Below are 13591 nucleotides of genomic sequence, written 5' to 3' on the forward strand. Positions count from 1 at the left end.
TTCCGGAGAACCCTTTTAACCAGATTATCTTTGCCTACAAATAATAGCGGTAGAAGTAAGAAGTTTTAAGACATTAAAAGGGGTCAACTGGTTGTAATCATCCATGTATGTACAATCCAAGATATGTGATAAGCTGCTAGATATCTTCTCTATCTATCTATCTATCTATCTATCTATCTGTCTGTCTGTCTGTCTATCTATCTATCTATCTATCTATCAATCTATCTCTCTCCTATCTCTCTCTCCATAGCTGATAAGTACTGAAAGTAATTTACAAATCGACCCCCCCCCCCCCCCAATTTTGCAACTGACTAGAAGGATCAATCTTTTACCATCTACAGACTGCCATCAGTCTGCCATGTTTTTTTTTTAGCATTGCATTAGGGCCTCTATTGTGAACGGTTCTATTATACACATATTTTTTAAGTATACCAGACCCTTGAATAATATTCATATTGAAAAAAAGGGAGTTATATACTGCAATAATGTGTTATTTTGTTGTTTTTGCTTTTCTTTTTTCTCATGTTAACCATTGTGTGTAATAACAAAGTAAAGAAAAGTCCAGGAACGGCACTTCACCTAAAATCTTCACCTTTATTGCATGTAGACAGTATAGGACATAAACATCACGGAGGAACTCACTCCCAGCCTACGTACATTTCCTGCTGTCAAGCGCTTTCTCAAGGCAACATGGGTAGTGGGGCGTTCTCTCCTTTACATATACACATAATCACATACATTTGCAGAATTAAAAACATCAAAACAGAAAACCTTTAGAGAAATACGCTGCAGTCGATCCTGTCGTTGAGACCGAGACTGCCCAATATAATAATACTGTCCGATATAATAAAAATGACAGGGACAAAATAAAACATATACCACATTTTTTGTTTGGCAAGTTATCAAATCAGTTATCATGAATTCCTTATACAGGCCGCATCTATCATCTGGTCACAGATATTACAATTCCTACATTTATGGTTACCTTGCGGTATCGCCTCATCTAACCAGGTACCTATAGAGTTTTTTTCTTTTATTACACCTTGTACCAGTTCATCTCTAAGATTGCGGGACCTACAAGGGCCGGCCGACATGGGGGGGGAATATAGTGGTAATGTCTAAAGAATATTACCTGAAAGAATCCATGCGCCAATTGGCAGATCGAGAGACATACAGACCACTAGCAGGTGATCCCACAGAGGGATATAAAAATAAATTAAGAACTATGCTAAGGGGAGCTGTGGAGAGGGGTACTATTCGTAAAAAGGATGCTGAGAAGTTGATACCTTTTTATATTTATATATTTTTTAACAAAGGTCCATAAGACCTTAGTGGACCCCCCTGGACGCCCCATTGTGGCGGGCAGGGGGGATCAGTATCGGAATACTTATCCCAATTCAAAGACTAGTTTTTGCGTCCCCTTTTATCTAGTGTATATATATAAAACCAGTGGGCACCGCTATGATTAAGGGAGTGCTAAACCAATGCATATAAATGACACAAAACCAAAAAGAACAAAAAGCATATGCACAAATAGGTAGCACATCACAAAAATACTTTATTATAATATAGACACAAATACAAAAATAAACACTAAATTGATAAAGCAGGAGTATAGCAAAAAGGGAGACAAACCCCAAAACCACTCTGCATAAAAACAATTAAAAAGTCCACATAAGTCCGGCCGGTATACCAGCAAGGACTATTCAACTACCCTGACCCAGGACTGTACAAACAATGTCAAAATATAGCCAACTGCCTGAGCAGAGTCCCTATAACATGTACCCTATAGCAACATCACAATGATATACATATGAGGTAGGACAATAAAAAACAGTCACCATGTCAGTCCTAGAAACATATGAGAGACGGGTCAGGTGGGAAAGAGTTACCCCACGCGTTCCGCCGCCCAGCGGCTTCCTCAGGGATAGTCCTTGCTGGTATACCGGCCGGACTTATGTGGACTTTTTAATTGTTTTTATGCAGAGTGGTTTTGGGGTTTGTCTCCCTTTTTGCTATACTCCTGCTTTATCAATTTAGTGTTTATTTTTGTATTTGTGTCTATATTATAATAAAGTATTTTTGTGATGTGCTACCTATTTGTGCATATGCTTTTTGTTCTTTTCCCTTTTATCTAGTGTCCCACCTTATTTACGGGACACTAAGATGCCACTTCAAGAGTTAAAATCTCTCCATATTAATGAGAATGTAACTTTAGCATCCATTGATGTGGTCAATTTGTACTCCCGTATCAGACATGAGGATGTCATTGTCGCAATGAGGAAAATTATGGCCCGTACAGATAAGGATAGAGATTGTGCTGATTTTATTTGTGAAGCCATTGAATTTATTTTGAAGAATAATGCTTTTATGTTTAATAATAAATGGTTTGCACAATGTACAGGAGTAGCTATGGGGACTCCTGTAGCTCCAACTTTATCTAATCTATTTCTAGCCCTATGGGAAAAAGAATATGTATACTCCATTACTAACCCATTTATTAAACACATTAAGTACTGGGGCAGATTCTTAGATGATACACTGATAGTGTGGGAGGGTTCTAAAGAACAATTTTTGGAATTCACTGAATATTTGAATAAGAACCCCTTGAATATGCAGTTTACTGCGGAATATGGTGGTAAATCAATCAATTTCTTAGATGTTACAGTATATATTAAAAATAATGAAATTCATACTAAAGGTTACAGGAAAAAAAAACAGAAACTAATTCCCTGTTACACTATGAGAGTTTTCACCACCATTATGTCAGAAATTCAGTCCCCTATGGTCACTTTATTCGCCTTCGTAGGATAAATAGTAATTATAATGATTTCTTATCACAATCCCAAGAATTAATCGAGAGATTGAGGGAAAGGTGCTATCCCGAAGAAGTGATCACAGGTGCATTTGAAAAAGCAGTTAGAACGGATGGAGATGAATTGATTTTCCGGAAAAAAACTCTATAGGTACCTGTTTAGATGAAGCGATACAGCAAGGTAACCATAAATGTAGGAATTGTAATATCTGTGACCAGATGATAGATGCGGCCTGTATAAGGGTGGGGGGAAAGGAATTCATGATAACTGATTTGATAACTTGCCAAACAAAAAATGTGGTATATGTTTTATTTTGTCCCTGTAATTTTTATTATATCGGAAAGACAATTAGAAAATTACAAATACGGGTTAAGGAACACATGCGTTCATTCTCCACGGGTAAGGGTTGTCATAGATTAATTACCCATATGAAAGATTTTCATAACTCAGATAAAAATGTGTTAAAATTTGCAGGTTTGAAAAAAATTAAACCAGATGGTAATGTGAATACTCACAAAATACTTTTGCAAGCGGAGGCTCGCATTATAATTGAGACGGAAGCATTGGGCAGTCTCGGTCTCAACCACAGGAACGACTACAGCGTATTTCTCTAAAGGTTTTCTGTTTTGATGTTTTTAATTCTGCAAATGGACTACTTTATGAACTGAGCACCACCTAAATCACCGCGGTAGGAGTATCCATATACTGACCGAGGGAGCAGCCTGTGACCTGTAGTGCCGGTGAGACTTTCTATGTGAACTATAACCCTTGTGTGTGCACTGTGCAACAAAGAAGAAACTACAACAATTGAGGATGATTGTAGAAATGTCTATTCTCACATCTGGAAATACTCCTTGTCCTACAATATATAAATAATATTCCACTTGATTATTTGCTTAAAAGACGTCTTGTTCTAGTTTATAGAGGAACATACAATTAGTTCATATAGCTACTGCATATAGAAAGGTGAGGATTTAGATAAAGAACCAGGTTATAACTTTCTCTTGTTAGTGATCACTGCTGGAACATTGCACATTAGTATGCAAAGCCGAATGCGCTGTTTTTCTATTTATTTTTTTTTTTTTACTATTTCAACTTTTATAGTAAATTTCCATGAACTCATTTTCTTCTTTGTAGGAATACAAAACCTAACACTTAAAGAGGACCTGTCACCCCTGCTGCTGGGGTGACAGGCTCCCAACCCCCCACTAGAGCCCCTCATACTTACTTGATCACGCCGGGTCCTGCTTCTCCGCCCGGTCCCGGGACGGAGATATCCCCGTGGGAAGCCCGACACCCGCGCCACTGAGATGAGTCAGTCACCATTCATTCTCTATGAGCGTCGGACTCATGTCAGCGGCGGGGCTTCCCGCAGGGATATCTCCGTCTTGGGACCGGATGAAGAAGCGGGACCCGGCGCGATCAAGTAATTAAGAGGGACTCTAGCGGGGGGTCTGGAGCCTGTCACCCCGGCACCGGGGGTGACAGGTCCTCTTTAAAGGTTGTAGACCTTGTAGACCTAATTTTTTGCGTTGTTCATTTGTAAACTGTTTATCTGTTGTCTGTGTAAGTTTTTTCACCTTGCTGGTTTGGCCAGCAGCTATTTCTCTCTACCCCCATGCACAGAGGCGTAGCTAGAAATAATGGGGCCCCATAGCAAAAAACTCTACAGGGCCACACTCACCTACGCACAACACAAAGTACTGCACTCTGATGTGGCCAAAAACTAAAATCCCTTGTGACCAGAGGTACAATCCTGCCTGCAGCTACAAAAGTGACTGGCAGACCAGAGAGCCAATGGCTGCTTACTCCGTCAGTTCACTTTATTTAAAGTGACTCTGTCACCCCCTTTTACATCATGACTTCTCTACACAGGTGTAATAGGTAAATTTAGCAGTTTTCATAACTTATTTTATATCATACGTAAAAGCTTCTTAAAGTAAAAAAGTAATCTTTTATCAACTGCAGACTGTGCTAAGTGGGTGGGGATTCATGGCAACAGTGCCACTTAGCCCCGCCCACAGTGCAACCGTTGGCCCTGTCCCTCAGTGACGTCATCGACACATAGACCCCATAGTATGGGCCAACCTAGAGGGGGTGGGGCCTAGACCTTAAGGCAAGTCTGTTCCAATGGTCAGCGAGGAGGCAAAACCTATGTGCCTATGAAGTTATAGAGAGGCAGGACCAACGGTGGTGCTGTGGGCGGGCTAAGTGGCGCTGTTGTCGTAAAGCCCCGCCCACTTAGCACAATCTGCAGTTGATAAAAGATCACTTTTTACTTGAACAAGTACCATGACTTATGATATAAAATAAGGTATGAAAACTGCTAAATTTACCTTTTACACCTGTGTAGAGAAGTCAGAATGCAAAATGGGGGGGGCAGTGTCACTGCAGTGCATAAGCGACCCAGTGTTCTCTTACATGCTGCAACACAAAAAAAGGTTAATATGCAGAGGATAAGGAGATCTCTGCTTGTGTTGCAGCATGTAAGGGAACACTGGATTTCTTACACACTGCAGTACATAAGGTGTTAAGCAGAAGGACACAGGAGACTCTTATCTTCCCTGTGCATCCCTGGGCCCCCCTCCTGCACGGCCCCCATAGCAGCTGCCTACCCTACTATAACACTGCCCATGTATTTGTTGTTTTTAAAGGGGAACGAAAGGTAAGCCACTGATAGGCACCTTCGCAAAACACCTTATTTTTGTAGTGAATGAAAGGATTGAGCTTGTTAATGTACTGTATAACTGTGCTTCAACATCATCAATCCTGGTTGGTTCTGTAGTCAGTAACTGTGTATAACTAGCAGCACTGAAGAGGTTGAACATGGAGATCACAGTATGAAGAAGAGATAAAGGATCCAAGTCTGTAGGGAGGGCAGATCACAAAGGACATAATATATGGGAGTGTAGAAGGAAGCAGGCATGGTGGTGTGTAGTGGAAGAAGTACTTTAAATCATACAATGTTTATATAGGTCTGGAGGAAAACAGCCATGGCAGATCTCATAGGAGGAGGATAAACACAGTATAAATTCAGTATTAGGGTATGTGCACACTGCGAAATAGCGACAGAGAACCCGTTTCCACAGTTCGCACCCCGCCGGCGGACTGATGCTGGCACGAGTGTGTCCGCCCGTGTCATAGACACCATTCTATGCACAAGCAGATTCCGTCGTCCGTCCAAAGAATTAATACGTCATCTGTCGCCATTCCGCAGTGTGCACGTACCCTTAGTGTTTATGTCAGCACGAGGTAGAAGAAATCTTTGGGATGTAGAGGAAGAAATGTGTACAGGAATAAAGCCACACTGATACATAAGGGCTAGTAAAGGCGGTATCATCTCGGAGACACAAAACTCAGAGAAAAGTGTGAAACTAGGAGCAGGTTCCAAACTACATATCATGGTGTCTGAAAAAGAATGATTATATAGAAATTGCTGTCTGAAACTTAGTGCAACATCTTTTCACATTGAAGCTATGCACTAACACATATAAAAATAATTTATATGTTAAAGGTGTCTTAGTCTTTACCTACTTCCCATTATACACTGTATATAGGTGACACAGTGTAAAGGTTATTGGTGCAAAGCTGTACATGAATAGTACAGGGCACCGGATGCAACGTTGAGGATTGGAACTAGTTCCATTTCTGCATGTTGAACCCCTTAGATGCTTCAGTCAGTGACTCCTTTTGTCACCCTCCTCCCCCAAATAACATGATTACAGGTCTTTATGGCTATGAATACTGATAACTATTGAGTCTCTCAAAGGAATACATTGAGAAACTGACTTCCTGTGCACACAAAAGACGCTGTAAAATTCAAGGGGTCTCACTGATAATCAGGTGGTACAGCCATATGTGGTGAGCCCCCGTGGTGCTATGGAGGAGGTACGGCGGGTCACTTGCTTGATGGTAAAGTGTGACACCACTAAAGTGGTGGTTGGCCGAGATACAGCCGGGCCCAGTGATGTTATGTTGTGACGCCAGTTGGGCACACAGGTATGGTGACACACCTGCTTTTAGTTTAAAAGACCGGTTGTATGTTGATACCCTGTGGACAGTGTCCTGCCGGGTTGCTACGCACTCCCTTGGGTTGTTAATAAGGTGGGCCGGAGTGGTGTAGTGACCCTCCCGGACTATTAGTACTGCCACCCACAGAAAGGGGAAAAGTCCCAAGGAATGTGTGTACACTGTGGTGGTACAGGGCGAAGAGTCTCTTTACCATAAATAATCTCTTTTTTACTCTGAAAGTCCTTGTGTACAGCAGAACATACAGCTGTGCATTGACAAGATACGTTACACTTGGTAATACACTTGATAATACAGGATTCAGATCTGTGGTAGGAGTATAGTGAGGAGTACAGTCGTGCTGACTGGGTTGCGGGTGGAGAATCAGAGGAGCAGAGAGGAGGATGTTGTGAGAGTCCCAACCCAAGTAGTAATGTGTTCTGCCGGGATGTTGGAGGATGAGGTAGAGAGATAAGAATACTTGAGAGAACACTTGTGCCCATGCATTGACCTTGGTTGGAATGAACCACCTGTTGCCCTACCAGTGTCGGGGGTCTGTCCTAGGGGTTGACACAAGCCTCAGACCCTGTTACCTGGGATGAGCGGAATGCTGAGGGTTCCCTGCTTACAACCGGGCTGCGAGATAGAGTTCATAGGCTTCTAGCAACTTTGCTCTATCCAGATCAGTTCCTAGCTTTTTCCCTTTGTGGATACTGTCCTGCACTGTGACTCTCCTAGTCCACAGCGTGGGTTGAGATTATCTCTGACGTTTCCTCTCCTGTGAGGGGTTAAAGGCTATGTTCACACAACGTAAAACTACGGCCGTAGTTCTCGCCGCAGAACTACGGCCATAGTTTTGCGGTGTGGAACAATGCCTTATTTGCAATGGGATCGTAAACGCTCCGGCCGGGATCCCATACCCCGCCGGAAAAAACTGACATGTCAGTTTTCTGCGGCCGGAATTCAGTGAATTCCAGCCACAGAAAGACCTTTCAGTTCACTGTGGGCTATGGTAAGGTCTGATGCGGGCGCACGCTGATGCGCCCGCATCAGAGCTCTGCGGCCGGAAAGATCACCCGGAGATGATCCGGCCAGAGAACGGCCGTTCTCTGACCCGGGCAAGGTCACGGAACGGCCGGTCTCATACGTTGTGTGAACATAGCCTAACACTGCATAGTGCTTAGTAAAATTGCTTGATGAGAAACTGTTGGGTGCGTCCTAGCTCTACAACGTCTAGTGACTAAAGTCCTCATACGAAGGCTGGGAGACCTGGCAGAGAGCCAGGTCCCAAAGAGACCACTGTAGGGAGTGTTCTAGCTTGCATTCTTCCCCTACAATGTCCAACACAAAAGACTTCTACACTTCCTCTACCCATGTGACTTTCTGTCTCCAGCATATCTAAAATTTGTTGCTGTGAGTAGGTGAGGAGTGCATAAGAAGTAAAGTAAGAGATGATAGGACAGAAGAAAAAGATACTGACATAGGTTCACAGATCCATGTGACACATAAATAAACAATAACCCTTTCCATACTTTAGCCGTGCAACAACTGAGTACACATACCTATAATAGCAACATCTAGTGGCAAAAACTTATCACTACTACATAACCACTTACAATAAGTACAGGCTTTTGCAAAGGGTGTAACCATTAGCAGCACCCGTGATGGGACACCACACATATACCAGAACGAAGCAGGTAGCTCTGCAGTAGGGCACTAGTAACAGAAGTATCTGCACATCTATGTTCATATTAAAGTTTAGAAACAGGCCAAAGTAAATACAAAGTAAAAACTATATTTAGTTTTCAGTCTGCATTTACATTTAAAGTAAAATATTCTTTATCAAAGTACTATAATTGTCACAAAGCCAGTCACAATATATTGCTAGCATTAATATTTGTGGTAGTAATATATATATATATATATATATATATATATATATATATATATATATATATATATATATATTACTACCACAAATAATAATGCTAGCAATATATTGTGACTCTATATATATATATATATATATATATATATATATATATACACAGAATTAGATTGATATTATGAGATGTAACATTGTGTAAAAAATCTTTTTAGTGTGAGTCGTTTTCAGTATGATTTATCCCCTAATAAGTTTTGTCTAGTCTGATTTATCTAAATGACAGATTCTCTTTCTATACTGACAGATCTGCTCGCAAACAAGGGACAAGGTGGCTGCCGAGACATTAGGAAGGCAGATAAATCTCACATTGCTTTTGGATCTAAAGTTTTGGGACCTCCTCCGGCCACTGGGAGAAAAGCTAGCGCCAGGTCTCCAGGAGAGGTAATAATCAAATTATGCATAGCAGAAGCAATAAAACCATTTTATATGTGCACAGTTTTTTTTTATACCTTATATATTTTTTACCTTTTACTCATTGGGTTCAGATTAAATGATTTATAATAAAGATAGACCTCCTTAAAGGGAATCTCTCAGGTGTAATTTACAAACTGCTGACACTGTTAGATAGCTGTTAGGACAAGGAGACACATAATACATTTCATATCCATCTGTGATTCCAGAATATAGAAAAAAATGCTTTTATTCTTTGGTACAAAGAGTCAATGATACATTCCCAAGCTGGAACGCTGCACATTGGAATGTCTCCTCTCTCCCCTCCCTGCTTGACTGATACCTGAAAGCTGAGTTCCAAGCAGGGTGAGGTATGGAAGAGGGGAGTAAGGAGCTGTTATGGCCTCTTTGACTCTCTGTACTATAGAATAAAAACATGTTTCTACGTTCATGAAGCACAAACAGATATATGAAAGGTACCCTGTGTCTCTTTGACTTAACAGCTTTTTAACTGTGTCAGCAGTTTGGAATGTGAATTGCATCTGACAGATTCATTTTTAAGAGGTTGTCTAGGCTTTGAAAAACATAGCCACTATCTTTCAAAAACAGCACAACTCTTGTCTCCAGTTTTGGTGTGGGTTTTCCATTGAAGTGAATAGAATAAATACATTAAGGACTAAATAAGGTTTAAGAAGCGAGTATTTTAAAAAAAATTTTAAAAAAGAAAAAAAAAGGAAAACAAGAACAAGAGTCTAAGATTAGTTGGAGGTAAGGTCAAAAACAACACAAGAAAATATTACTTTCAGCAGATGTGGTAGGTAAATCTATAATAACTAAATGTAAACATGCTGGGGATAAACATATATCTATCCTAAGGGTGGCTTCACACTACAGAATCTGTGCGGATAAGTTCCGATTCCGCTGTCTGCTGAAAGAATTGACACGTCAGTTCTTTCGGCGGAAGGTGGAATCCGCCCGGCCATAGAATGGATATGCACACCACCATGAGCAGGTACGAGTGATGGACTCTGCTGGAACTTATCTGCCTGGATTTCGTAGTGTGAACCCACCCTAAGATAATTAGAAGGAAATACTAAAAGAGCAGACTAGATGGACCCAGTGGTCTTTTGCTGTCAATGATATCTATGTTTCTGTTGGGTGCTATTATAACAGCTAGATTGTTTTTAGGACATCTTTTTAAGGATATATTCACACTTTGTATAAACAATGTCCGTTCCACATGAACGGCCACTGTTTAATGCTACCTACGGCCAGAATTAGGTAACATGATAATTCCATCCCTAGGTAGTGTTAAACAATGGCCGTTCTTGCGGAATGCCCTTTATACAGTGTGTGTGGGGGGGGGAGGTTTTCCTTGGTGATAGATATTTGTTTTTCTTTTTATTAATATCTCAGTTGGATTGAAACATTACTATTTGCACCTTGAAAATGTCTGGAAGAGCAATTGTAATTGTTCAAATATACTGTACATGATGATATTCTGGGCGCTTTATTATATATTTTGTCAATAGGTTTCATGAAATTTGTACTTTATTTGCACATTTCTTTTTGTTTCATCCAGTCAACAAGGTCTACAAGTAGACATGAAAGGTCTTTGCAGCAGCTGACACATGGGGCTAGCATGACAAGCTTGGGGCATGTGACAGACACCAGGATCTTGTCCCCCACACTTGCTTATCATTCAGACCAAAAGAATAAAGAAAATATACAACACACAAGAAAAAAGGAGGGACGACCCAAAGGTAACTCACTTATGTCAAACAGTAGAGATACCGTTATCATTGGTTCACAGTTGGAGAGCCATAGGTCGCCAAGCACTGCTGTATATCTAATGTAGTACAATATCTTATTTGTCATAGAGCATTGATCATCATTTGCCTTCTCTACATTATACATCTGCCATATGCAGGTTGTCAGTAACTTTACAGTATGTGACATCTGTAGACGTCGTTTGGTTGCACTGCCACAGGCTAATATAGTATGATCAGTGTCAAATGAAATTTATAAGGAGCCTATGGCAGCAAATGGGCTGGAAACCCTCACACCATGTATGTGTATCCTCCAGATGACTCACTGTGATACTAGCATGTGAAATCTGGTACAGTTTCATCCTCCTCGTCTGCTGTCATTTTGAAGTTTTATGTCCTTGGTCTTGGTCCCATCCCTTTCGTGGGATTGAACTTCTTCCTGATTCTTTCCCATCACACTTCATCTCTACATATGATTAATTTTCATGTAAAATATTACTAAATTTACACTACAGAATATTAGAAGACCATCATAGAATCTAGTTGGCATAGTATAGCATCTATTGGAATCCACAGTACAGTATGTTTGGGAAATAGAACATTGTTAATACTAGTCACCCGAGTTTTTCAAAAGGCCCAGTTCCCGCACTCGGAGCACTGGGGGCAGGCCCGGTGCCCCCCAAGTGTGACCATAACACCTCCCCTCGTTGACGCATCTTTATTAAAATTAAGCAGGGCTGCGTCATCGAGGGGAGGGGTTATCATCACACCAGGGGGCGCTGAGCCTGCCCTTAGTGCTCTTAGCTGGGACATTGCTCGTGAGGAAAATCCTGCCGAGCACAGTAACTGGGTGACTTTTTGAAAAAAGGACATTGCCACTGGGATCCCCACACCAATGCCGATCAGGTACCGCAAAAAAAACTTTTTTTGTAGCGGTGATGGTACATTAGTTTTAAAGGAATTGGAGAAAAATTTGTGCTTGCCTTGAAGAGAATCTGCCCTTTTATTTTTACTGGTTCATTGCCAAGTTTGCACACATTGCAGCAGGGATTTTTTTCCCACTCCTCCATACAGATCTTCTCCAGATCTTTCAGGTTTTGGGCTGTCACTGGGCAAAATTGTTTCAGCTCCCTCCAAAGATTATCTGTTGGGTTCAGGTCTAAGACTGGCCACTCGATGACCTTGAAATGTTTCTTATGGAGCCACTCCTTAGTTCCCCTGGCTGTGTGTTTCAGGTCATTGTCAGGCCGAAAAACCCAGCCACTACCTACAGTATCTTCAATGCTCTTACTGAGGGAGGAAGGTTGTTGGCCAAAATCTAGTGATACTTGGCCCCATCAATCCTCCCTTCAACACAGTGCACTCGTTTGTTTTCACCACTATGCTTCACGGGTGGGACTGTGTTTATGAAGTTGTACTCATCCTTCTTCTTCCCCCAAACACAAATAGAGTTGATAAAAGTTCTATTTTGGTCTCATCAGATGATATCATACGCAGTTAAAACAGGTATACAGGTCTTCCACGCTTTTTAGTCCTGCACAAAAGCAGTTTACATCCGGCAAACGAGCAGAACGTAGTCACAAAATCACTCCGTCCTGCTCATTCAAGTCAATGTCGGCCGCACGCCGGGCTGCACGTCAGCATCCATTTTTCACTGATTCCCAACTTGAAGCCCAACGTGGGGCCGAAAACTAGATGTGAACGTGCAGGGTATGGGGGTGCTTCTTAAAGAAAAACAAGTCTGTGAGAGTAGATGATCAAACACTTAAAGGACAACTCCCATGTAAAAAATTTTTTAGCTTATTTAACACACATTACAAAGTTATATTACTTTGTAATGTGTGTAAATAAGCTGTCTGGCCCCCCTTCCCCCACTTTCGGACACCTCCCCCCCCCCGCCAACCCCCCCGGCATCTTCTGCTGAAGTGAATAGGAGAGGAAAAGGCGTCACCTCCGGCCGCCGTCCTGCCATCTCCCTCACTTCCGGGTTCATGGGAGAGAAAAAGCTGCCGGTGCACTTGCACACCACCAGCCTTTTCATTGACTGGAGCGCATCACATGGCTTCCAGCAAGCTCAGCCAATCAGGGCGCATCGGCAGCCTTTTCTCTTCCATGAACCCGGAAGTGAGTGAGATCGTAGGACGGCAGCTGGAAGTGACGGGGACGCGGGTGGCGGGCGATTTAAGTGGTGATTGTCATCGGAGGGATGGTGAGTATGGTATGTGTGTGTCTGTTTTTTTTTTTGTTTTTTGTTTTTTTTGCATGTCCTTTAATGCATTAAAATGCTAATTAATTATTTAAAAAAAACATGATCAGGTGATTTTTCGGATTTTTTTTTTTTTTATAGATTATGTCTCAGTTATGTACTTATGATAATGATAAAAATTACACACCTCATCATCCTTTGTAGGTGGAAAAACTTACAAAATCTGCAGTGTATCGAATACTTATTTTCCCCACTGTATGTTGCCAGAGATTCTGAAATCTGTAGGATGTACCCAAGGCCATCCTTCATTTAGAGGGCGCCCTGTGCAGAACTGTCTTTAGTGCCCTCCTCATGAATCCATTTGCTAGCTGTTATTACTGTAATTTTCTGACAAACGCCAACAGTTTAGTTTTTCACCCTGAGTTCATTATGCTGTTTGATGTGATTTTGGACTTTC

The 13591-nt window shown here is 41.5% G+C and overlaps 1 protein-coding gene across 1 annotated transcript in view; it reads left to right on the plus strand.

The window, feature by feature from the left end:
- CFAP20DC (CFAP20 domain containing) overlaps positions 1 to 13591 on the plus strand; it is a 286194-nt gene that overhangs the window by 123760 nt on the left and 148843 nt on the right. Inside the window, exons 9-10 of the mRNA XM_069968793.1 lie at positions 9014 to 9150; positions 10742 to 10922. Coding sequence (XP_069824894.1) covers positions 9014 to 9150; positions 10742 to 10922 — 318 coding nt within the window. The remainder of the gene's footprint in view (positions 1 to 9013; positions 9151 to 10741; positions 10923 to 13591) is intronic.

This window comes from Dendropsophus ebraccatus, chromosome 4, assembly GCF_027789765.1.
Source record: "Dendropsophus ebraccatus isolate aDenEbr1 chromosome 4, aDenEbr1.pat, whole genome shotgun sequence".
NCBI classification, from domain to species: domain Eukaryota; kingdom Metazoa; phylum Chordata; class Amphibia; order Anura; family Hylidae; genus Dendropsophus; species Dendropsophus ebraccatus.